The following is a 24264-nucleotide window of genomic DNA, read 5'->3' on the forward strand; positions in this document are numbered from 1 at the left end:
TACGCACACACATACGTATACATACACACATCATATACACACACACATATACACACACACATATACACACACATACACACACATATACACACACATCATATACACACATACACACATCACACACATCATACACACATATACACACATATACACACACATATACACACACATCATATACACACACGTATACACACATACACACATATACACACACATCATATACACACACGTATACACACACATACACACATATACACACACATCATATACACACACATATACACACACATATACACACACATATACACACACACATCATATACACACACACATATACACACATATACACACATATACACACACATACACACACACCATATACACACACACATAATATACATACACACATATACACACACACATATACACACACACACATATACACACACACATATACACACACACATATACACACACACCCCCCACATTTTCTGTGCCCACTCACCCACTGGTGGACACTCAGGTTGGTTCCGTAACTCGGCTGTTGTGAACAGTGTGGCGATGAATATGAAAATGCAGGTTTCTCTTCAACACGCTGATTTCCTTTCCTTTGGAAATATACCCAGGAGTGGGGTTGCTGGATCTGTTCTGTTGGTTTTTAGGTGGCAGCCTTTAGATAGGGTCTGGCTGTCTTGCCAAGGCTGGAGTACAGTGGCATGATATTGGCCGACTGCAATCTTTGCCTTCTGTGCTCAAGTGATTCTCCTGCCTCAGACGCCCAAGTAGCCTGGATTACAGGCACGCACCACCACGCCTGGCTAATTTTGGTGCTTTTTTTTTTTTTTTTTTTTTGTAGAAATGGAGTTTCACCATGTTGCTCAGGCTGGTCTCAAACTCCTCAGTCGAGCAATCCGCCTGCCTCGGCCTCCCAATGTTCTGGGATGACAGGAGTGAGCCCCTGTGCTGGGCCTGGCCTCATGCGTTTTTGAGGAAACACCTACACAGCACACAGCCAGCAGCACCACAGTTTGTCAGCTGTCTTTCCAGGAAAATCCTGCTCCTCACTATATAGCAGGTCCGCTGGCTAGTTCAGCTGGAGTCCCCGTCGCTCGAGAGCCTCCTCCCAGGAAAACGCCCTTTGCTGTGGCAGCTTTCTGTTCTCCCCACCTCCCTGCGTGGAACTGAGCTTCAGTACAGTTCATCATTTGTACTGCTTCAGCAGAGACCTTCTTAGGGAAACGGCCTCTTCCTCTGCTTTAGTTCTGAGCACGCACTGGTGAAGGACACTGTATCTGAGCCGAGGCCCAGGGTGTCACCCATCAGAGCCTTTCACCATCTGTGCAGACGTCAGCGCGGGGAGGGGACACCTCCTTTATCTAAAAACAGCTTAGACCTTGCAGGATCCCGGAAGGTTCTGAGGACCCCAGGGTTCCGTGGGCCACACTCTGGTGTGTCTATGGCATGGTGTTTGGCCAAGCACCCCGTTCTGATCTTTACTTTCCTCACCCGCCACTAGGCTTTCTCTTCTTGCTTTTAACACTGAGTGGGGCTCTGGGGTGTCCCCCACCCCATGGGCTCCTAAAGTCCCTGATTCCGGGCAGCCATGAGCATCCTCCGTGGGGTCCTGGGGGCCTTTCTGTCTGGGTCAGAGTGGCTGAGTCCCCGGCCTACACACGCAAGCTCGGCCCGATGCCCCCACGCTGATCTAGGGCTGGCCCTTCATGGTCTTCCCTTCCTTGTCAAACACCGCTCCCTCTGTTTCCAGAGCGCTGGCGAGCCAGGCGGGCTCCGCTCCCTCCATGAAGCCGGCCCCTGCGCAGGTGTGCAGGCTGGCATTCCTGCCACTGTGAGCATGGAGGGGCCTGGCCTCAGCCCCACACTTCCTGACACGGTTGTGGGGTCGGGGCTGCTGGGTTCATTGTCTCCATGTGCGGCCAGGCTGGCAGGTGGGCATAGCCAGGCAGGCTCTAGCAGCCCCACCAGCTTGGGGGCAGCAGTTGCGCTTGCTGGGGACTGTGGATTCTCCAGGACCTTAGCTCTGTGTTCCCTGCATCTGCTAAGTCCAGGGGTTGCAGCAGGGCCTCACAGAGGGGCCTTGGGCTGGGAGAGTGGGGAGGACTGTGGGCAGCCAGTGGCACCTGGCAGAGGCCCAGCCGTAGGCTCACTGGCACGGGCCTGGCCTGCCTCCTATGCCCGCGACATCTTGGCCAGGGGTCTCCATGCCTGGGACCCACGCTCAGCCTGGAGACGGAAGTCAGGGTAGCAGGGATGTAGCAGGAGGTGGTCTCTGTGTGACAGCAGGTGCTGGTGGCGAGGGGCCCACCGGGTGGAGCTTCTGGGGGCATTGAGGAGCTGGGCAGTGGGCTGCAGTGGGGTGCCCTGGGGCCAGGAGGGCAGCTGGGCTGTCCCCTCACCCTCTGGGTCTCTCGTGGGGGCCTGGGGCAGCAGGTCTAGGAGGAGTCAGGTGCTGAGGGCAGCTGGACCCGCCCCAGTTCAGCCGCCCCTGCTGGTGGTTTCTCCGGGATAGGGTCCTGCCCTCTCTGGGCCTCAATCTCTCTCTCCCGAGAGTGGACTCTGTCGTGGGCTGGGTGGCCAGCGGGGCGTCAGACCAGGAGGGAGAGGGTGCCCCTCTGAGACATCCTTCCTGGAGAGGCTGAGGCTCCCACTTCTACCTGCCCTCAGGGGGCTTCCTGAGCCAGGGGATGCCAGCCAAGGGTGTGGCACTCCACTTCCTGGGCACTGCCGCAGAAGGTGGGAGGGAGGATGGGAGGATATCAAGGAGCAGGCCGGGGCTTGTGGGGGCCTCTAGTACCTCTGCTGGGAGCTCGCAATCCAAGGGACACAGCGGGAGGGGGCACTGCAGGTGTTGAAACGGAAGCAGCTGGTGAGCCCTCTGGGGGTGGGAGCCCTCCAGAAGTGGGAGCCCTCCAGAGGTGGGAGCTGGCTTGGACTCGCTGGCCCTGAACAGGTACCTGGGTTCTCCCTGTGGGTGAGAGCAGCGGGTTGGCAGGCTGGGAACTTAGGGCTGCAGGGCCTGCTGAGTGGGTGCCACTTCATCCTCCCAGGACTTTGAAGGCAGAGGTCCCTGCCTAGAGGACGATCTGCTGGTCTGTGTGTGGTCTTTGCACCCTGGGCACTTGGCCTGGAGCTGGGCCTGGGCCTGGGCTGTGCTTCCTGATTCAGTGGGGACAGGGTCCAGGGGACCTCTCCACCCTGTCCCCAGCATGACCCGGTCCAGCCTGTCCCCGAGTGATGTCAGTGAGAGTTGCCCATGGCAGCAGGGCCAGGGTCTGAGCAGAGGCTGAAGGCCTGGCACCGGCAATGTCCCCTTCTCAGGCCAGGGTCTGGGCTCCGAGGGATAGGCCAGTACCCCATGGCCAGGGTGGGGAGCAGCAGGCCTCACTGGGGAGGGCCCCATGACAAGACCAGCCGGTGCTCCTCTGACCTGCAGGCCCTTTGCAGGTCTCCAGGAGCTGCAGAGACCAGTGTGGCTGAAAGCAAGGGCGCCACTCTGGGGCCATGGTGGCTCTCAGGGCAGGACTGGGTGGGCAAGCATGGAGTGTGGCTGTCCTTCGCGGGGACTCTGGCTCGCCCGGTGCCGTGCTGTGGGGCCTATGCCAATGGCTGACCTCATGGTCTTCCATGGCCTCGTCTAGGCTTGCGGCAGCCGACGTGGCATTGTTGCCTAATTAGGTTGGACTGTGCCAGCCCCAGCGGAGCCCACGCCCGGCCCTTGCACTGGCAGACGTGTCGGGGCACAGCTCCTGCACTCCCGCTGCCGCAGGAACTGCTCAGGAACCTGCTGGTTGCCGGCCGGGACCGTGGCTGGATCAGCTCAAGCCTCCAGGGCCCTGCGGCTGAGGGACTCCTCATTCCAGCCGCCTCAGGGAACCTGGGCTGGGAGACCCCACGTCTGGGGGTGAGCCAGGAGCCAGGGCAGTGCGGTGAGGGGCGCTGGAGAGAGGGCTGGGCACCACTAGGCTTGGGCAAGGAGGGAGGCCTCTGGTCGAGAGCGAGCCGAGAGTCTTGGGGGCCCTGGGGTGGGTGGCCTGACGCTGTCTCCTTGCCATCTTCTGGGGCCAGGGCTGCCAGAGGCACCGGGCCAGCCAAGTCCAGGTCTGTGCCGGTTGGAGGGGGTGGGAGAGGCTGGAGGGCCGGGGCCTGAGGTGTGCAGGGTGAGGGGACAGGTGGCCGAGGGGTCCTCCTTCCTGGGAATTGGGTGTGAGGAGGGAGGCGAGGTCAAGGGTGGGGATCCCACCTGCCAGGGCTGCTTCTAGGGCCCCAGGGAGACAGACATGCTGCCAGAAGCCTGGCCCTCCCGGCCTGGCTGTTCTTCCCACCTGGTAGAGCATGGCTCTGGGTGTCTGAGGGCCCAGGGCTCCTGACGTGCATCTGTACTGGGCAGGCAGGAAAGCATCCAGGCCCAACAGCTAAGGCCTCCCGCCTGGCCCCTGTTAATCCCCTCCCCAGGGAGGACACTCATTTCCCTGAGGGGCAGGCACCAAGGAAAAGGTGGCCAGAAAGACTCTGAAAGGAGCTGGCCCGAGAGTGAGAAGTTGGCAAATTGGTGTGGTGGAAAGGCAGGTTCTGGGCAGGGAGTCTGAGCAGAGGCTAGTGGGACGGAACCCCTGGGCCAGGACATGGAGGCTACTTGGAGCCTGGGGCCCCTTCTAGGGGAGCAGTGAGAGTTAGGGGTCTGGAGCTCAGCCAAGCAGGGCTGCCCTTGGCAGATGTTACCAGGGAGACCAAAGGGGCTTTGATTCACTGCATGGGCTGAGTGGTGACTAAAAAAGCCTGAGACCCTGGCCCCAGGAGTGACACCAGTGAGACCATAGGGCTGGAGAAGGGAGAAAGGGCTGCCTGCCATGCCTGGGGCTCCTCCTTGCGTCCGTGGGGCTCCAGTGTGCCCTGAGGACTGGCAAGCACCTCCTGCACCCAGCACAGCAGTAGGGGCTGGGGGGCCCCCGCTCAGAGACACCCCAGGCACCTCTTTTTTTTTTCTTTTGAGACGGAGTCTTTTTTTTTTTTTTTTGAGACGGAGTCTCGCTGTGTCAGCCCAGGCTGGAGTGCAGTGGCGCGATCTCGGCTCACTGCAAGCTCCGCCTCCCGGGTTTCCGCCATTCTCCCGCCTCAGCCTCCGAGTAGCTGGGACTACAGGCGCCCGCCACCGCGCCCGGCTAGTTTTTTGTATTTTTAGTAGAGACGGGGTTTCACCGTGTTAGCCAGGAAGGTCTCGATCTCCTGACCTCGTGATCCACCCGCCTCGGCCTCCCAAAGTGCTGGGATTACAGGCTTGAGCCACTGCGCCCGGCCTTTTTTTTTTTTTTTTTGAGGCGGAGTCTCGCTCTGCCACCCAGGCTGGAGTGCAGTGGCCAGATCTCAGCTCACTGCAAGCTCCGCCTCCCGGGTTCACGCCATTCTCCTGCCTCAGCCTCCCGAGTAGCTGGGACTACAGGCACCTGCCACCACGCCCAGCTAATTTTTTTTTGTATTTTTAGTAGAGACGGGGTTTCACCATGTTAGCCAGGATGGTCTCGATCTTCTGACCTCGTGATCTGCCCGCCTCGGCCTCCCAAAGTGCTGGGATTACAGGTGTGAGCCACTGTGCCTGGCCCCCAGGCACCTCTTGCTTTGCAAATGTGCTCCTGGGAGAGTGGCTGGTTTCTGTAAAGCGACTCCCATTTTGCCTTTGAATTTCATCAAGCTGTGGGGAAAGTGTCAGCACAGAGAAACAGCTGGAGCATCGAGGAAGCTGTGGCCTCAGGTCCCTGGTCCTCTGGCTTCCTCTGTGACTCCCCCAGAGACTTGAGGTTTCAGGAAGGGGTCCTGTGGCTTTCCTCCCCTGCCCTTTGGTCCTTCCCACCTGACTGTTCAGACGCAGCTACCCGGCCTCACTGCCTTGGCCTACACCCGCTCTGGTGGCCTATTTACCTATAAGGTGCAGTGAAGCTGGGCTGCAATGCAGAGCCTGCCAGCAGGGGTCGCTGGGCACACACTGTGCTCTCTCTCTCTCTAGTTATGCACCTGCCTGGACAGACCTCACCTGCTGACTCCCTCTGGCCTTCTTGCTCTCTCTAGGTGTGTGATGAGCTGCCGGCCCAGGCTACACCCTGACAAGGGACACCGAGGGCCCTGGGAGTGGAGGGACTTCAGAGAGGCCTCCTCCTGCCTCCTGTGGACGGCTGGCCCCAGCTGGTGATCCCAGCCAGTCGCAGCTTTCAGCTGCTGTCCCCACCGACAGTCCTCAGTCCCTCCATGATGGCTCCCCCGACAGCCGGCCCCCTTCCTGGCCCAGCTTTTCCGCCTAAAGACCCAGGGCCAGATCTGGAGAGCAGGTGGCTTTTCTTGAGCACCAACATTCTGCCTGTGGGTGAGTGAGGCCCTGGCTGCCCACACCAAGCCAGAGAACATTGTTCTTTTCCTGCTGAATGCATCTCTGTTTCCTGGAGCCCAGGGACAATATGATTCAGGGTTCAGTTCAGTGACCCTGATGTTCCATGATGTCACCTGGGGAGAATGGGAGCTCTGCTAGCACCCCAGGACAGGTGGGGTCACCACGTGCAGAGGAGCCCGGTGTGCAATTCAAGAGCTCTCAGTGTGTGTTCCTTCATGTGGGCAGAGAGGGCGTGGGTTCATTCTTGGGAGATAGCTCTCTGCCCACCTGCTGCACTGCAGGGTCTGGGAGAGGTGCCCCTGCAGCTCACGATGCTTCCTTCTTGGTGGTGGTGTCACTGTCAGAAGTGCGAAGGTCTCCCGATGTGGCAGATAGCTCTGGGGTCTAGTGTGGAGACTTTGGGGCATGGAGCTGGTCCCCTGAGCTCCTGAGCTTCTGCTGGGGTGCCCTGAAGCAGCAGGCCTGCGGCTGGCTGCCCTGCGTGTGCGTGTGTTTGTGTGTGCACACCAGTACCTGCCACTTCTGCTCCCCCTGGGGGCCCTTGCTGCTCTCTGGGCAGCTGCTCCCAGGCAAGAACCATGGCAGCGGTGAGCGCTTGCGTGTGTGCATGTGTGTGCCTGCACTGATGAGGGTCTGCACCTGTGCCTACGTGGTGTGTGCCCAAGTGCGTGTGTGTGTGCTCATGCTCTGTGCATGCCTGTGCCTCACAAAGGTGGCTCCGGCTTGTTAAGCTCACATTCTCCAGATGTGCCCAGACAGGTCTCCGCCATCTGAGGGTGGAACTGCGCCTGTGTAGCTGCACACAGCCCCTGCCGGGCTTGGGGCCCTGGCTTTCAGCAGTTGTCTGGAATGGACTGCCAGGGAAAGGGGAGACTGGATAGGGGGAGGGGGGCAAGCTGCGCCCCTCCCTCCAGAGCTTCCAGCTTCCAACTCTGGCAGGGCCTGGAGGGGGAAGGAGCTTGGAGAGGGGAGGAGCCAGCAGTCCTGTGTACAGAAACAGTGTCGAGTCCTGGGGCAACAGATCCCAGGACAGGGGACTCCTGCAGCATCCCCTTCTGCTGCTGGCCCTGCCCCTCATCACAGTCCCTGACTCTCTGTCCCTACCACTTGTCACTGTCCCCACCCCACGCCTGGTTGGTGGCTGCTGAGGGAGGGCAGTCTTGTGCTGGGTGCTGGCCTACCCTCATCCTGGGGGTCTTTCTGGGAGCCTCCTTCTTGGTTGAGCCTGAATCGTGTCCCATCCCCTTGAGTCGGTGCCTGCCCCCACTGATGCCAGCTCAGTTAGCTATGCACATTAGGGCGGCGGTTGGCAAGGTGCCTCAGGTGGTGTGGGCCTCCAGCCTGCTCCAGGGCAGGCTCGGCCCTGGCCTACTGGGTTTCGGGGTCCCGGGTAGGGAGGTTTGCATGGAACCTTGCGCATTTACCAGGCGTCAGCTTTGTGCTACCTCCTCTGGGACTCACGGCCATGGCCACCTACAGTGAGGCCAGGCCCGACTCTGCAGATGAGGCAGCGAGGACCCCAGGATGCTGGGGCTGGTGCCTGGCTGGCGACTCTCCCATCTTCCTGGCTCACACCCTCAGCCCTGAAGCTGTGGGCAGTGATAGGGACGGGGGTCGACTCTGCTTGGGAGTACAGCTTGGGTGTGAAGAACTGAGCACTCTGGCTGGAACGGGGGCAGGTGGACAGCAGAGGGCCCAGGCTGGGGGCCATGGGACAGCATTGGGGCCAGCTCCGTGTGCTGCTGGCCCCTCATGGCTGACGGCACCCCCCATCCCCTGTGCAATTTGCCTTACCCCAGTTCCCGTGTATCCGTGGTAACGGGCTTTCATTTAGAGCAGCTTGATCCAGCTCCCAGGGCTAACGGGTGGGGAAGAATGCAGATAACTGCTGGGCACGTGGCTGGGCCCATGGCACAGCCTGGAGTGTGCACCTGGCCCCCACACTCAGTGCCCTGGGCCTGGGAACCCCTGCTGGGCATGTCGAGGGTCTGAGCTGCCCGGACAGTGCACCCTCCAGGCTCTGGGAACCCCCACTCCTGATCCCTGAGCCTCTCAGTGCCTGGGGCCAGATGCCAGAGGTGGAGGGTCAGAGCCCACTGTGCAGGCTTGCATGGATGCACACCACTGCCCTCCCACAGCAGGGAGGGTCCCCGGCTGCCCCTCTGGAGGGGCTGTCACAGGAGCTGCCCCGGGAGGTGCCTGGCGGTCTTTCCTGTCGGTCAGGTGGGGAAGGGTCTGTGGCGGTGCCCCCTTCTCTTCCCAGTGCACACATGGGCTGGGTGGAAGAACCTGGGGAACCTGCCTGCCTGTGACCCGCCAGTGCCCATGGCTGGGCTTCAAGTGCCTGCCCTCGCCCCGTCCTGTCCCTGAGGTTGGGACCATGTTCCCCTCTGGGAGGATCGGGCCGCTTATTGAACTCAGAGGTGAGAGCCTTCTTCGGGCTGCCCCCTGATACTGAGCCAGTGAGGGTAAAGGGGGGTAAAGGGAGTCCTCCTTCCCCTGTTCCCCTCCCAGCTCAGCTCCCGGCCCCTGCTGTGTACATGCTCAGGTGTCCGGGGAGGACCAGTGTGCTGTGGTGTGGGTGGTGGTGCTGGGAGCAGAGGCAGGCAGGTTTGTAGGGCTGACCGCGTGTGCACCTGGCCTCTGAGGGCTGGTGGGCCCTCCCTGGCATCTCCATGTGGATGAGACTGGCAGCACGACCCTACTTGACCGGGGGCTGCTGAGGCCTATCCGGGCTGGTGTGATCCTGTCCCCTGGAGTGCTCCAGCGGGAGGCTGTGGCCCTTGGGGCTCAGGGCTGCTGGAGTATGTGTCCCCCCATTCTCACTGAGCTGGAGCTGGAGCGGCTCAGCCTTGGCGCCTTGAGTCTGGCACAGGTGGGAACGGTGTGTCCGCACGATAGGAGCCTCCCCGGGGGCTTTCCTACCTCAAAGTGCATTCAGATCTACGTTTTCCCTCTGACTCGACGCCGGCTCTTATGTTGGCGGCTCTTGCATGTTTCTTTTTTCCCTGATCATGAAAGCAAGACTCACTCAGAGGAGATACTTTGGAAAATACAGAAAAGGACAAGGGAGAAAATCAGACCAGGCATTGCTGTCCGCCTCTCCCTGCTTCTTTGTGCCTTTGTGTGCCTGGGTTAGGCAGAGCCCCTGCCTGCTCCCCAACCCCCTCAGAGCCACTGACTCCCTCCCTAGACGCGCCCACGCCCACGCCGGGGCCCTGGATGATGCTGGCTGCTTGGTCCCTTCGAACCTTCGACTTTTCCCCTGGAGCCCGGCTTTGAGTGTCTGCCTCGTGCTCCGAGGGTGCAGCAGTGCGGTCTCCCCTGGCACCCAGGAAACTCGATGCACTGCTGTCATCAATGTTGCAGGAGGTTCCCGCGCAGGCATCACACGTCCCACTTCGTGGCGGGTCTTCCTCGGTGGCGTTTGTTATGTGCACCGAGCTCTTTGAAGCTCCCACCTTCAGCTTCTTACTGAGCAACCAAGAGAGGTGGCTGGGTGTGCTAGGGGCTGGTGGGGCCTTTGCCTGGGTGCCTGTGCAGGGGGCACTGCGCCTTCCCTGGGTTAGTCCCTGCCTGAAGTCGGGTCAGAGGCTTTTCTAGAAGGAGGCAGGACACACGGACTCACCTTCAGAGCCGTCTGCGACCTGGGGAAGTGGCCCCGGCTCCTTGTGCAGTGGCTGCGTGGGGCCCCTTCTCTCCTGGGCACCCATGGGGGCTCTGGCAGGGGCGTATTTCCCCCATGCATAGGTTCCTTATCTGTCTCCACAACTGTATCCAGAATGCAGTCTGGTTGTGGAAAGCAAAATGAAACGCTGCCTCTGTAGACAAAGCAGCTGCTGCCAGGTCCGGGCGGCACAAGCTCCGTCACTGGCCTCGGGGGCCTTGACTTTACTTTGAGTTGTGGAAGCCTGGACACTGGGCCGTGGGACCCTCCAGTCCTGGAAGGGCCAAGTGTGGCAAGGGCCTGGCTTCCAGCAACCCCCTTTCCCCCAGCTGGTAGAGGAGCCCCAGGCTGCCCGGGCTGCCAGCCGCACAAGAGGTGGGGAGAGCCGGTTGTGTCTCCACTCCCTGGTGCCATGCGCACTAATGATGTGCTTCACCTGGAAACCGAGGCTCCCTGTGGAAACCACCTCCGAGCAGAATCAGCTGTGGGTTGGGTATGTCCTCGGGCGCCCATGCTGTGCCCAGGCTGTCCGGGAGACCTGAGCCCACACGGGAAGGCAGGCCCCTAGAGTTGTGTCCTCGTGGCGTATAGCTGGCTTCACAGGGGGGATTTGTTCTAAGAAGTTCATGGCCTGCAAGCCTCAGCAGGCAGCAGGCCGGGCAGAACACCGGGGCGCAGGGACCTGGCTTTGCCAGCAGCAGGATGTAGGTACACTGACCTGGACGGTCCTGCCCGGGCCGCAGAGAAGTGGGCAGTCCAGGAGCTCTGCTGGGAGGAGGGGTGGAGCTCACCAGGATGAGGGAGAGCATGTGGAAGATGGTCCCGGGGGTGAGGACCTTTCTTCCAGGAACCCCTGTCACCTGGGGACAGTGAACAGGCGAGAGGCCAGGCAGGGGCTGTGGGTGGGGGCCTGGGTGCTGCCTCTTGCAGGGAGGGCACCTGGGCTCGAGATGTTTCCTTAGAGAGGACAGGGGAGTCACGCTCATGCCCAGGGTCCCTGGGCTCTGGGCTGATGGGTGCTCTCACACCACCCTGGGTAGTCAGAGGGCTCCAGCAAATCTGTTTTAGCTTCTGAATGGCTAGAGGCTGGAGGCATGTGTTAGTGAGGTGGGGATAGCAGGCATGGGGCCTCTCTTTGCAGGGACTGGGGAAGGGGCCGGGGGCCTCCATGGGGTCCCTGGGGAGGACAGAGGTGGGAATAGTTGCTGGCCAGCAGGGCCCGAGTGCAGCGTGACACGGCTCTCAGAGCCCACAGCACGCCTGGCCAGCTGTAATCTCCAGGAGGGGAGACTGGGTTTTCAGGGTCCTTTGCTGGCTGTGGAATACAGCTGGGGTGGAGAAGATGATGAACTGTGGGCAGCTGGGGTACAGAGCCCCTGCGACGGGAGGCTCAGCTCAGCCTGGAGTGAGTGGCCCCACACCTGCGGGGCTCACCTGGGGACACCTGCTCTGCCCAGTGTAGGGCTGAATTTGCTGCTAAGACTTCAGCTTTCATCATCTCTCTCCCTCTGACCAGGAAAAGAGTGAGGGCCTTTCCTCCCTCCTCCCTTCCTCCCTCCTCCCTCCTCTGTCTTCCCTCCCTCCTCCCCTCCTCCCTTCCTCCCTCCTCCCTTCCTCCCTCCTCCCTTCCTCCCTCCTCCCTTCCTCCCTCCTCCCTTCCTCCCTCCTCCCTTCCTCCCTCTTCCCTCCCTCCTTCCCTCCTCCTTTCTCCCTTCCTCTCTCCTCCCTCCTCCCTTCCTCCCTCTTTCCTTCCTCCTTTCTCCCTCTTCTCTCCTCCCTCCTCCTCTCTTCCCTCCTCCCATCCTCGTCTCTTCCCTCCTCCCATCCTCGTCTCTTCCCTCCTCCCATCCTCCCTTCCTCCCTCTTCCTCCTCTTCCCTCCTCCTGTCCTCCTTCGTTCCTCCCTCCTCCCTCCCTCCTCCTTTCCTCTCTCCTCCCTCTTCTGTTCTTCCCTCCTCCCTCTTTCCTCCTCCCTCTTCCCTCCTCCCATCCTCCCTCCTCCTGTCCTCCCCTCCTCCCTTCCTACTTCCTTCCTCCTCCTTTCTCCCCTCCTCCCTCCTCCTCCCTTCCTCCCTCCTCCGTTCCTCCCTCCAAGGTCAGTGGCAGCTCCCCAGGGTGGAGCTGTCCCTGTGGCTGTCTCCTGGGAGGCCTGGAGAGGCAGGGGTGGGTGGCTCTGCAGGCTGTGCCCGAGGGCTAGGCTAGTCCCTTCTCCTAGTGCCCTGGAAATTGGCACTGAGTGGGTACATGCAGCCTTGTCCCGGGCACAGTGGCTCCTGGAGTCTGGTGAAGCGAGCAGGGCTGGTCTTTCCAGGCCAGGGTGGGTAGCGACCTGCAGGCAGAGGAGGGTGTGGGCAGCATGGCCCATCTGTTTAGAGCGTCCCAAGAGACCACCCAGCTGAGGCCTCGTGGGGAGCTCTGGTGCCAGGGTGCACCTTGGGTGGGAGCAAGCATGGGGAGCTGAGGTCCTGCTGGGGCCCCTCCCGGGGGCTTTGCTCCCAAGACCCTCCCACAGTCCCCAGCCCAGGCAGGGCCGCCGGGCCTCTTGCCTTCTGTGGGGCAGGGCAGCCCCCATGGGTCAGGTGCTCAGTGTTGCCCCGGGCCCAGCGGGCAGATGAGGGAGCAGCAAGGCCAGGGCAGGTCCCCGGGTCATGGAGGGCTTGGCTGGAAGGGAGCGGGCTTGGGCTATGGCCTAGGGTTGCTCTGCCAATTTCAGCGCCTTGGTGGGCTGCAAGCCCCTCCTCTCTGAGCGCAGACTCCTGTTCCAGAGCCCCCCACATTCTCTAGGGTTGCTCCATGCAGTGCTCAGCCCCTACTCCTGCCCAGGACGGACAGACCTCCCCTGGCCTGGCTGGACGGCTCTGCCCAAATCTCAAACTCATCATCCCTGAAAACTCAACCTCAGACCCTGACTCCAGGCCTCCCTGCTGGACAAATAGCACCCACCGCAAATGGGGGGTCCAGATCCTGGGAACACACTCCCGCCCAGGCCTCCCTGCTAGACAAATAGCACCCACCGCAAATGAGGGGTCCAGATCCTGGGAACACACTCCCGCCCACCATCCAACTCACCCCGGGGGTTGCTCTCCTGTCTTGTGTCCCCCTTTGCTCCACCCCTGCAGCCCCCACCCCTTCAGAACCACCTCAAGTCACACCTGGCTAAGCAGGGGCCATAGCCGGATCGCCTGCTCCCTGCCTCTCCCTCTAGGGACAGGCAACACACACATGCACATGCACACACATTTGTGCAGACATGCACATACACGTGTGCACACCACACACATATGTGCACACACATATGTATACCCATGCCCCCACACACACATGGGGAAACACGTGCACGTATACACAGCACATGTTCACACGCACTCAAACCACACACACACAATACACGCACCCACACACATGGCCATCCATCTCAGTGGTCTTCTGGAACTCGCCTGTCACTGCCTCCTCTGGCCTCGAAGGCCTTCCACAATCTGGCCCCTGCCTGCCTTTGCCACCCCACCCCCACTGAGCGGCCGCCAAGGTCCCTCCAGACCCGCCTGGCACCTGCTGCCTCAGCGTTAGTAAAGCTCTAGGCAACTTGGTTGGGTGCTGGCTTTGCAGGTCCCTGGCCTGAGGCCTTCCCCAGGGCAGGGTCACACTGCACTCCCGGCCACCTGGCTCAGAGCCTGGGGACGCTCAGAGCGTGCCTGTCAGCAGCCGTGGAAATGAGCAAGCGCGGAGATGAACGGCACTCAGCAGACGGCATGCGCTGGCGCCCGGCCCCGTGCAGGCGACAGTTGGTTTATAAAGAAGCGCGCAGTGGGCCCGGCTGGCATGGGGTAAGAAGAAAGGGCACGGCCCAGTGTCCCTGGGTCCCACCGGTCTCTGCCCCCAGTCTCTGTCCAGGAGGCAGTCCCTCCTGTGCCATCTCCCATCCCCCTGCCATGTCCCCTCCAACTTACCCCCAGCAAGGGTGTGCACACGTGGCCCTGGGCTCCGTCAGAGAGGGCAGCGTGAGGGCTCTGGGTGTGGGTGCCCACAGGAAGGGGAGGGGCCTGTGCTTCTCCACATCGTCCTCGTTGACTGCCCAGGAGGGGGTGCCCCGGCCACCGTGGCTGGTGCAGGTGAAGGCCCCGTCTCGCCCCCTTCTCCCAACACCTGCTCCCCATAGCCTGGAGGTCTATTTTCTTCCAGATTGGCTTGAATCATTCCGGCTGGGAGCACCCCCGTCACGCTGTCTGCCCACCAGTCTGCCACCCTCCCTGTGTGCCAGAGGGGCCTCTGGTCCCATGGACACCTTCCCTGCAGACCTGGGGGCCTCTGGGGGCGCAGCGTGTGCAGGGGGAACCCAGGCAGTTCACGGCAGCATTGAGTGTTTTGCCTGCCTCCGCCGGCGTGGGCTGCCCTGCCCAGGATCTGGGCGGGCCGATGGAGCCCGGCTCTGGCCATATGGGTGGCGCCCGGTAGAAGTGGCTTTGACTGTGCCCTCCCAGCCCTGACCCAGCTCCCAGGGTCCCTGTCTTGCTAGACCTGGATGGAAATATCTTCCTTGCCAATGAGAGAGGCTGTTTCAAGGCAGGGCACCAAGTCTCTGGGGACCCTGGGCAGGTGCCTTTCTCGCTTTGTGCCTCAGTTTCCCCTCAGAGAAAAGATGTGCCAGGCCTCGATGATTCCTAAGGGCAGGCAGTGCCTCTAAAGACCTTTGGCCCCCAGAAGGTGTCCTCACCCTTCTTGCTGGCATCAGCCCCTGCAGCAAAGTGCCTGGGGGTCTCAGGGCAGGAGGCTCAGTCCTTCCCTGTCAGGGCCTGGGCATGCCCTGTGGGCTCCCACCCACCCCAGTGCAGGCCAGACCTGGTCCCTGACCCCAGGGCTGCCCCCCAGCTCTGGGCCTTGTTCATGGGAAGCCAAACCAGGGCCAGCTGATCCGATATTACCCGTTCGTTGTCTTGAGTTCTGATTGAGAACCGGACGTCTTCAGACCAGATGCTGGTGGAAAATGAAACACATACTTTCTAAATTTAGCCGCTGAGGATCGCACGTTTACCCAATTAGGCCCATTGATTGGGTTACGTGCACTTGCTCTCTCTGCAGTGCTCAGCTGTGCCTCTCTGGCCTGGTGACCTCAGGCTGCAGAAAGAACTCTGAGACCTCCCGCCCAGGTCTCTGGCCCGGAGCCATCTGTTCACCTGGGGCTGATACTGCTGCCCGCGGGGGAGAGTCCTGGGGTCTGTGGGGAGAGGCCGTAGAGTCAGGCTGGATTCTTCTCGACTGAGGAAAGGCATTGCCTCAGAGACACCAGGCCTGGCCGGAGTGTTCGAGGGCAGTGGGCACACAGCTCCCTGCCTGCAGGGGCCTCACGATCTTAATGTGAAGGGCAGACTCAAAATCAGGGCAAGGTCGTCGGGACACTGTGGGGGACAAGGCAACCAGGGAGGCTTCCCAGAGGAGGTGCCTTGTTCCTGACCTTGGAAACCAGGCAGGCGTGAGTGAGCAGGGAGCCTGTGGAGCAGGGGGAGTCAGACCTGGGGGAGTGTGTGAGGGAAGGCAAACAGGATAGAGAAGGCAGCTGCAGCCTGTCCACAGGGCCCTGGGTGCCAGGCTGAGTGGGCTGATGTAGCCTGTGGTCCAGCCGCAGGGGTGGGTGTATTGGAGTGAGGCCTGCAGGCCAGATGGGGTCTGTGGGTATGGCCCAGGAAGTGGCCCATCTGGAGTGCCTGGGAAGGAAGACTGGCTGGGAGGGCTGGAGCTGGGGAGGCTCTCGGGTGGGGGGCAGGCGGTGTGCCCTGGCTGCTGGAGTTGGCCCCAGGAGCACCCAGCGTGGTGGTGGAGCCTCCACACAGCCTGCCGTGAGCAGGCGACCTCTCTCCACGTCTGTCACTGGCCCTGCCCAACCTGCCCAGGGATCTTGTGTGCTTCGACCAGGGATTCTTGGAGCCTCTGGCTCAGGATGGAGATTTCTTTCATGGTTTCCAATTTGCATTTCAGTTTTGGCTTCGTGCAGGAGGCCAGGCTTCTGTCTCATTACTGTTGGTTTCATTTCTCTGCCTCTGTCCCTGGGTCCCTGGTGCTTGGCCACATCCCCCTGGGGACCGAAGGCTGTGGGTCTTTCCTCCTGGGGCCTCATCTGAGGCCACTGAGCTCCACAACTGCTGAGAGCTGGCTGTGCCTGGGTGGTCCTGCCCCCAGGAAACCGCCCATGCTGTCCGGGAAAGGGGGTGCAGTTGGGCATGATTCCGAGGGCACTGCCCGCTCCAGGTGCCCAGGAAGTGGAGGGGGTGGCTTCCCATCCTGACTGCACCCAGCTCCCGGGGATCTCTAAGCCAGGCAGTGAAGAGGGTGCTCAGGCTTTAGTCTGAGAAAAACCCTTAGAGGGCCAGGGAATGGGAAAAGTGTCGGGGACAGCCCCGCTGCCAGCCCCTGCTGCCCGGCCCCTGCTGTGAAGCCTCAGAAGCCAAGAGGCGCTGGCACCACAGATGTGGTCCCAGAGCAACTCCCAGCTCCATGCAGGCATCCCATCCGGCCTGGGCTTGGCTTCTGCCAGCTCCTGGGCCTGCGCTGGGAGGGGCTGAGCGTGGGGGCATGGGGGTGGGCAGGAGCCTGGGCACGTTCATTCACAGCACAGAGCTCCGTGGGTACTCACTCATTCACCCACACCTCATTTATTCCTCCTGCACGTTTCTGAGCGTCGACTGGCACGTCCATCCTCCACTCATCTGCTGAGTCCACTCTCACTTTGGGATCCCAGACCAGCTGGTGCTGTCACGGCGGGGTTTCCTCCTGGGGAGGAGAGGGAGGAGCAGCAGCTCTGCCCTGGCCTGGGCATTGGGCCCCTGGTGTAGGGGTAAACAGAAGAGCTGCAGGAGCCAGCACCCCGGGAGAGAAAGCCAGGGTGGAGTCTGGGAGTCCTGTGTGCTGGTGTGGCCAGGGGAGCCAGGAACTAGCCTTTCCTTTGAGAGGAAGCTCTGGAGCTGCAGCAGGGTTTGCCGGGGGAGGAGCGGCTCTCTTCGCCTTCCATCCACAGCCCTCATTAAGGCAGCCACACCTCAGGGCGCAGGGTTCTGTCAGCCCCTCACGGTAGTGATGGAGGCTTCACTGCAGGCTCATGGCCCTGGGCAGAGGCCACTGGAGCCCGCCCAGCCTCAGCCAGATGAAACATCCGGGAACACACACCCAGCACAGTCTCCAGGGCTGTGTGGAGATGGCACTGCCTGGTGCTCCTGGAAAGCAGAAAGCCTCGGGAGCGGAGCTGTCCCTGCAGGCGGCAGGATGCAGTCTCTCCGTGGTGAGCTTTGCACCAGGAGGAATCCTGACCACGCCCCAGGCTCTGGGGAACAGCCAAGCAATAAACTGCTTGGGGAAGTCAGAAACCACCTGGGCTGCAGCAATTGGGAAAGAACCATAGACACCAGCAAGTCTATTCCTGGGGAAACTGAGGCCTGGAGGGGAGACTGAGGTCCCTCGTGAATCTGTGGGGAACCAGGACGTGCACCTGTGTCTTCTGTCTCCTCTTCAGTCACTATGTCAGAGCCAGATGGTGGGCAGGGTCTGCTTTGGAGAGCAAAATAGAAACTCTGGCAACACGGGTCCGGAGTGACATGCTCTCACGCACCCCTACCCCGCCCCTGGCCTCCTCCCTGGTTCCCAGCTTGGCGCCTATCTTGGGCCTCATCTCAGACTCAGCCTTTCCTCTCCCTGGCAGGCGGAGCTGACGGGCCCAGGGATGTGTGCGTCCTTAGTGGCCTGTGCCCCCTTTTCAGCTCTGGCAAGGACCCCCTCCCGGTCTGAACCACTTGTATCAGACCCAGAGAACAAAGTCCAGGGACCCCTGGGTGCAGAAGCAGCATGGCGTGGTGCACCGGGCTGCCTTAGGGTGAACGCTGTGGCTTCCCTCTAAGGCCAGAGGCTGGCCTCGTGGGTAAACTGGGGGGCTGAGCGCAGGAGCCCTTCTTATTCCAGAGTCTGCCAAGTTCTGCCTCTCCGCTCTGTGGCCAAGGCAGGCCTGGGGGAGCTGAGGCCTCTCTGGACACAGGCGAGAGCTGGGCAGTCTCTCTTGACTTGTCTGCCCCCTCCTCCTTCATGGCTGCCTGCAGCAGAGTGGGGAAAGGAGGAAGTGCCCGGAAGCAGAGAAACCTGATGGGCAGGGAGGGTCCTCAGGGTCTAGGTCCTGTCTGCGTGGCTACTTTGGGCCTCCAGGGTCTGGAACAGTGAAAAGGGTGGCTGGTGTGGGGCTAGGGACCTGACCAGGGGAAGGGTCATCCCGGTTTTCCCCAGGGGCACAGGACGCAGCACCAAGCTCCCTTCCCCCAGAGGTGGGTGGGATGGCCGCCCGATGGGAGCTAAGGGTGCCCTGCCACCCTCTTGGGGCTGGGCTGTACCCCCTCCTCAGCAGTTCTAGGCTTTTCTGCAAGGGTCTGCACGTGCCCCTGACATCTTAGTTGGGGGAGGGGTGGCCCAAGCACCAGTCCTCGAACGCCAAGGTGATGGGGGTGGGGGGTGGGGAGTAATGTCGCCGAGGCCCCTGTCTTGGCTTCTCCCAGCGCCTGGGCAAACGCCCAGCCTGGAGATGGGCAGCGCTCTCGGCCCCGCCCCCTTCCCGGTCCCGCCGGCTGGGGTCACGGGGAGCCGGAGGGAGGCGGAGGGGGAGGCGGAGGGGGAGGTGGGGGAAGCCGAAGGCCGAGGGAGCATCTTTGCGGAGAAAGTACTTTGGCTGCGGCGGGCGCGGGGCGGGCGGGCTGGCCCCGCCGTGCGCCCAGCGCCCCAGCTGTTCTGCGCGCCGCGCTCTCCCGGTTGCGCCTGATCTGCCCCCCGCCCGGTGCACGTGGCGGAGCCCGCGCCCCCGGCCCCCTCCCGGCGCGGGGCGGGCAGGGGGTGTGGTGCGGGCGGCACGAGTGACAGCGCGCTCCTCGCGCGGCGCCTCCACGGGGCGCAGTGTCACCGCGCACAGCCCGCCGCGGGCCGCCCGAGTCGGCGGGGCGATGCCGCGGGAGCCCGAGCCCCAGGCCGAGTCAGAGCCCGGCCGCTGACGGCGCCCCCCGGCCCGCAGCCCCCGCCCCCGCCGCCCTCGCCGCCGCCGCCGCGGAGACAATGGACGCGGGAGCCGCCCCGCAGAAGCACAGTAGGTGCCGCTCCTGCCGCTGCGCCGCCGCCGACCGGGATGCGCGGGTGGACGCGCGGGGGCGCCGCAGCCCGGGTGCGGGTCCGGGCTGAGCTGCTTGGGCTTCAGACCCGGGAGCGGAGGCTCGGATCGCGGTGGCACGGGCACGGGTGCGGGCTGTGGGCGGGACGGGCGGACCCGTCTTGAGCTTTCGGGCGGCCTGAGGTGACGGGTGAGGGATCTGGGGGCCGCCCCTCTAACAACTTTCCTCGCCGGGCTTCCGCGGAGGTCGCACCGGGGTTGTGACCATGCTGAGAATGATCCGTGCTGAGCCCAGGCCGGACACCCCTGACCCCTGCCGGAGGGTGCCGCGGGGCACCCTGTGTCGGTCCGGGAGGTGCTGCGTGGACTTGCCGCGTGGGCACATCCGCCTGGGCTGCAGGTGCGCATCTGGGGGGAGCCGGCCTCTCCCCGCACTAGCAGGTGGGGTGCAGCAGGCACTGCCCAGGCAGGCGGGAGCTCAGGAGGCCCTGGGGCGGCCCTGCGGGGTGGTCTGTAGGACACGGGAGGGGGAAGTGTCTGAGCCTCCACTGCTGAGGGGCCTCCTGGACTCTGGACCTGCCGCAGAGAGCTACAGGGTGTTCTTTAGGGGAGATGGGCTCTGCTGGAGCTGGTGGAGGAAGATGCCAAGGAGATAGGCGGCTTCCCCTCCCCTCCACTCCCTGCCTCCCACACTGGTGACACTGGAGGCAGCCAAGGTGGCCACTGATCCCCATGTGACCCCTGAGACCGCTGGAACTGCCCTTCCCCCATGGCCTTCTCCCTCCATGAGAATGGACCCGATCCGCGTCCTCTTCCTCCCCTGACACCTTGGTCTGCTGAGGTGGGGTCACGGTGCCCAACACCCCTGTCTTGGGGAGCCCATGGTGTCTGCCTGCCTGGGTGTCTGATCCCAGAGACTCCTTCAGCAAGGTGAAGCCTCAGAAAGGATTCAGGCACCATGGGAGGCCAGGGAGGGGGCAAGTCAGAGGGAGAGGCCGCTGTCCTACCTCCTGCTTGGTTGGTGGGGACAGAGCCAGCCTGTTGGTCTCCCCTAGGACCCTGGGCTGATGGGAGAAGTCGGCTCTAAATTGGCCCCCACAACGTTCCCTCTGCGCTTAAGCCAGGGCCACATTCTCTGCACCGCCCTAGGGGAGGGTCTGGGGTCTGGAAAGGATGAGGGAGGCAGGTGTGCACTGGGCAAGTGGGTGCCTGTGGTTGTGCTGAGGGTCCCCACAGGCCCCTTCCCGGAGGCTGACCGCCTGATGGCCCTGCCCTCTGGGAGGTGAGAGAGCTGAGCTTTCAGCCTCGTCTGGATGAGGCAGGGAGGGAGACTGGTGCCTGCTTGACATGTCCCCAGGGAACCCAGGGCAGTGAGAGAAGAGGCTGGAACCGGCCTGGGCAGTGGCCGGGGAACTGGTGGGAGTGTCAGCTGGACAGTGTGTGGAAGACATGGGGCTCGGGGCTCTGTCTGGTGGTCTTGGCCTCAGATCCCTGAGCCTGAGGCTGGTGTGAGGCCTGATGTCCAGCCTCTGGCAGAGCTGGCTGTGAGTGGGGAACAGCTGGGGGAACGGGGGAGGGTGGGGACAGGTTGGCAGCGGCCCCTCCTATGGGTGACCAGGTAGGGAGCCCGCCCGGGGGGGGGGGGCAGAGGAGCTGGTGGGCAGGAGAAACCCCCTACAGACCCTCCTAGGTGGTGGTGGGGGCCCGGCAGCCCGGTTCCCGAGGCCCTCACTCCCACTGCTGGAGTTCAGGTTACATAATCCGCACTGCACACACGGATTGCCGGAAGCCGCAGCAGCCAGGTCTGACAATACAAGTTGTAATTGGATTTTAATTTTTAATGTCCACAACACACGAAGAGCTTCGGACCCATTTGCGTATCTTCTGTTACTCTGCACCTAATAGGACCACTTCATTAGCTGCTAACTGTCGCACCCACAGTGCCGTCTGTCCGGGAACGGAGGGAGCCTGGCCCGAGCCCCATGCCAGAGCCCCACGAGCTGCCAGCCACCTGCTCCAGTGATGGGCACGCCAACGGGAGGGGGGCTGAGGACCAGCCCAGTGGGTCCCTCCCGCTGCCTGGCCGGCCTTCCCACCCCCGTCCTGCTCCCTGTCTGCCTCAGACCTAGCCTGGGTGCTGCCCCTGGCTGCCAGGAAGGGGTGGCCACTGGGGGCTTGGACATCAGCACACCTACTGAAGGCCCAGCTTCCCTGCTGCTGCCTGCTCTGGGGCTGTCACAGACCCAGCTGGGACTCTTTTCTCCAAGGGTCCCTGGGCACAAGTGGCCCTGGATTCTGGGGTCCCACTGCCACTCACCCCCCTATTCACAGCTTGTGGCTTAGCCCTGCCTGCGAGTTGGGGGATTTAGGCTGGAGCTAGGACCCTGCAGCCAGGTCTCTCGGGGCTGGGGGTGGGGTGGCCCTTGACAGACTGGGGCCCCAGTCAGAAGCAGGAGCTGTGTGCCTTGAGCCCCTCCCTCCCCCCAGCTTCAGGGGTCCCAGGAGGCGGGGCAGCTCCACTCCGACCGCCCTCCGGATTATTCTTAGGTCTGTTGTGTAACAGGCGCACATTGGAGGCAGAGGGAGGAAGGGCTCCTGGAGACATCTCCGGCGGCAGCAGCTAGCCAGCCGGGAGAACAGCTTTTGTCCTTTCCACTTGCCCAGCACAAAGGGACAAAGGAGGCTGCCTCAGCTGCCCTGCCCAGCCCAGCCGAGAGCTGGCTAGCCTGGGCCCATGCAGAGGGGTCGGGCCAGCAGGGAGGTCAGAGCTGGCAGAGGAGTCAGGGCCTGCAGAGGGGTCAGAGCCGGCAGGAATGCAGGCATCCCTTCACTGCCTCATACTCCCCAGAGCTGGGCCGAGTCTGGGCTGGGGCTCCTTCCTCCTCCTGCTCCTGCAGCCCCATGTGTGTGCACGCGCACACCTGTGTACCCATGCACCAGCACCTCTCTGGGGCCAGCTTCAGGGCAGTACAGTGGCCTGGCGGAGGTGGCAGAGGGTACCCACCCCAGCCTCAGAGCTGCCCTCAGGATTCCTCTTCCTGCCTTCCTCTCCCACCCCCTTATGTGCTCCCAGCAGCCTTTGGGTGTGGATTCTGGGGTCTCCACCCCCGCAGATGGGAGCAGGCTTCTCACACCTGCCTTCTGAGCTCCCAGTGCAGATCAGACCCTGTGGGTGAGGCTCCAGGAGGAGCCAGGCTTGATGGCAGAAACCAGGGATCCTGGGGGGTTCCAGGGCTAGGGTGGCTGCGAGCTGGGGCCCCAAGTCTGTGTGGGGAGGCCCATTTGCTCACCTCAACTGCATCCTCCAGGACTACTCTGCCTTCAGCTCCTTCTCCCCGATCGCTGGATCTGTGTTCCGCACACACCTGCAGACAATCACTCCCAAGACGGCGGAAGGGGCTAAGCCAGGCTTCTCAGGGCTCCCGCTCCCCCTCCCCCAGGTTCTGCTGTGCTCACAGGGTGCCCTCCCACTGGGGAGCAAGGCAGACATGCATAGTGGGTGGAGATTCCAGAGATAGCCGGCCATGTTGGGGGCCTGCAGCTCCAGGGAGGAGCTGCTGACCTGGGGCTCCATTGTGACCTTTGGCTGTGACTGAGCTGCTGGCCCTGGAGAGACTGGAAGGGAGGAAGGGCTTGGGGGGTGGGGGCAAGTTGCTGAAATGTCCCCAGCTTGGTCCCTCGGGCCCAGGGAGACGTCTGACCAGAGCTTCAGCCGTGGTAACCTGGCCTCACTCCTCCCTGACGTGACCCGGTCTGCCCACTTCAGGGCAGCTGCCCTGAGTCTGGGGTCTTTCCCACCGGGGACCAGCCGACCGGAAACCGAGGAATATGGAGGATGTATTCCCCGAGGATGCATGTGCCCCAAGGCAAGGCCTGAGGTCTTTCCGTCCCTCCCTGGCTGCAGGACCTTGGCAGGGCATGTCCCTCCTTCCCCTGCAGCACCAGGAGAGCCAGTGAGATCTTTGAGATCAGGCTGTGGCACAGTGCCTGTGGGCGGAATGCATGGTGCCCCTGGCTGCTGTGGTCCCTTTTCCCTGGTAGTGGCCCCCGGGCAGCCAAACCCAGGCAAAGGTGACTCCTTGTCAGGAAGGCTTTGCTGACAGCTGAGCTGCCCTCACCCTCCTGGAGCGCCAGGTGCCCCAGGTGTCTGGCGCACCATGACGGTGGAGTGTGTTTCCTGTGGCTGCTGGGGCCGGCTGCCGTGCACTGGCCAGTGAAACTGCCACACGCTCATTCTCTCGCAGTCCTGGAGGCCAGAAGTCTGAGGTCAGGGTGTAGGTGGGGCCGTGCTCACCTGCAGGCTCCCAGGGAGGACCTTTCTGGCCTCCTCCAGCCTCTGGTGCCTCCAGCATCCCTTGGGTTGTGGCCGCCTCCTGCTTCTGCCTGTCGTCCCTCGCCCTTCTCTCCGTCTTCTCTTGAACCTCGCGTCTTCTGCTTTCTCCTGTAAGGATTTAGGACCTGCCTGGGTCATTCAGGACGATCTCCTCGGTGCAGGGCCCTTCACTGAAGCACGTCCTCAGAGACTTTTTTTCCAAATAAGGCCAAATTCACAGGTTCTGGGATGTGGGTGTGTTTTATGTCGGGGGTGGTCGCCCTTCAGCCTCCTACTGTGGCCATGTGCTCCACCCCAGCACCCCCACCCGAGGCAGGCCCTGGACCTCATGCTGCTGGGGTCCCACAGGTCCCCTAGCCCAGCCTCCTGGCTCCCCACCATCCCAGTCTCTCCCTGGGTGGGGCCCTGGCTCCACAGGTGACCAAGAGAGGTGCTGGAGGCCTGGACGGGCCTCACTGCAGTCTCAGGAAGCAGCTGCTCCTGGTTCCCAACCACTCATCACATCACTGCTGCCCCAGAAGGCAGCTGGGGCCTCCAGAAGGCTCGTTTCGTCAAACCATTGCACGTGGCTCCTTTGCGGGTGTTGGGAAAGGGCCGTGGTCTTGGGCCCTGGAGCACATCCCAGGATCAGTGGCTCTGTAGGCTCCAGGGCCCACCAGCTGCTCTGAGGAGTCCTGGTCGGAGCTGTAGCAGCTTCACGTCCCCCTGCGCAGGGGAAAATGCAGATTCACCACCCCCACCCCTCACCCC

At 62.4% G+C, this 24264-nt stretch overlaps 1 protein-coding gene across 5 annotated transcripts in view; it reads left to right on the forward strand.

Moving 5' to 3' along the window:
* The first annotated feature begins 3758 nt into the window (after nt 1-3758).
* Nucleotides 3759-24264, forward strand: part of PLCH2 (phospholipase C eta 2) — a 75357-nt gene continuing 54851 nt past the window's right edge. For 4 of the 5 annotated variants that reach the window (XM_030942728.1, XM_030942731.1, XM_030942730.1 and 1 more), the window contains exons 1-2: nt 3759-3919; nt 6079-6370. In XM_030942728.1, the coding sequence (XP_030798588.1) occupies nt 6256-6370 (115 nt within the window). In that variant the 5' untranslated portion in view covers nt 3759-3919; nt 6079-6255. Of the gene's footprint in view, nt 3945-6078; nt 6371-24264 lie in introns of all 5 variants that reach the window. The other variant, XM_030942729.1, reaches the window with a different exon arrangement.

This window comes from Rhinopithecus roxellana, chromosome 12 (genome assembly GCF_007565055.1).
Source record: "Rhinopithecus roxellana isolate Shanxi Qingling chromosome 12, ASM756505v1, whole genome shotgun sequence".
In the NCBI taxonomy this organism is placed as follows: domain Eukaryota; kingdom Metazoa; phylum Chordata; class Mammalia; order Primates; family Cercopithecidae; genus Rhinopithecus; species Rhinopithecus roxellana.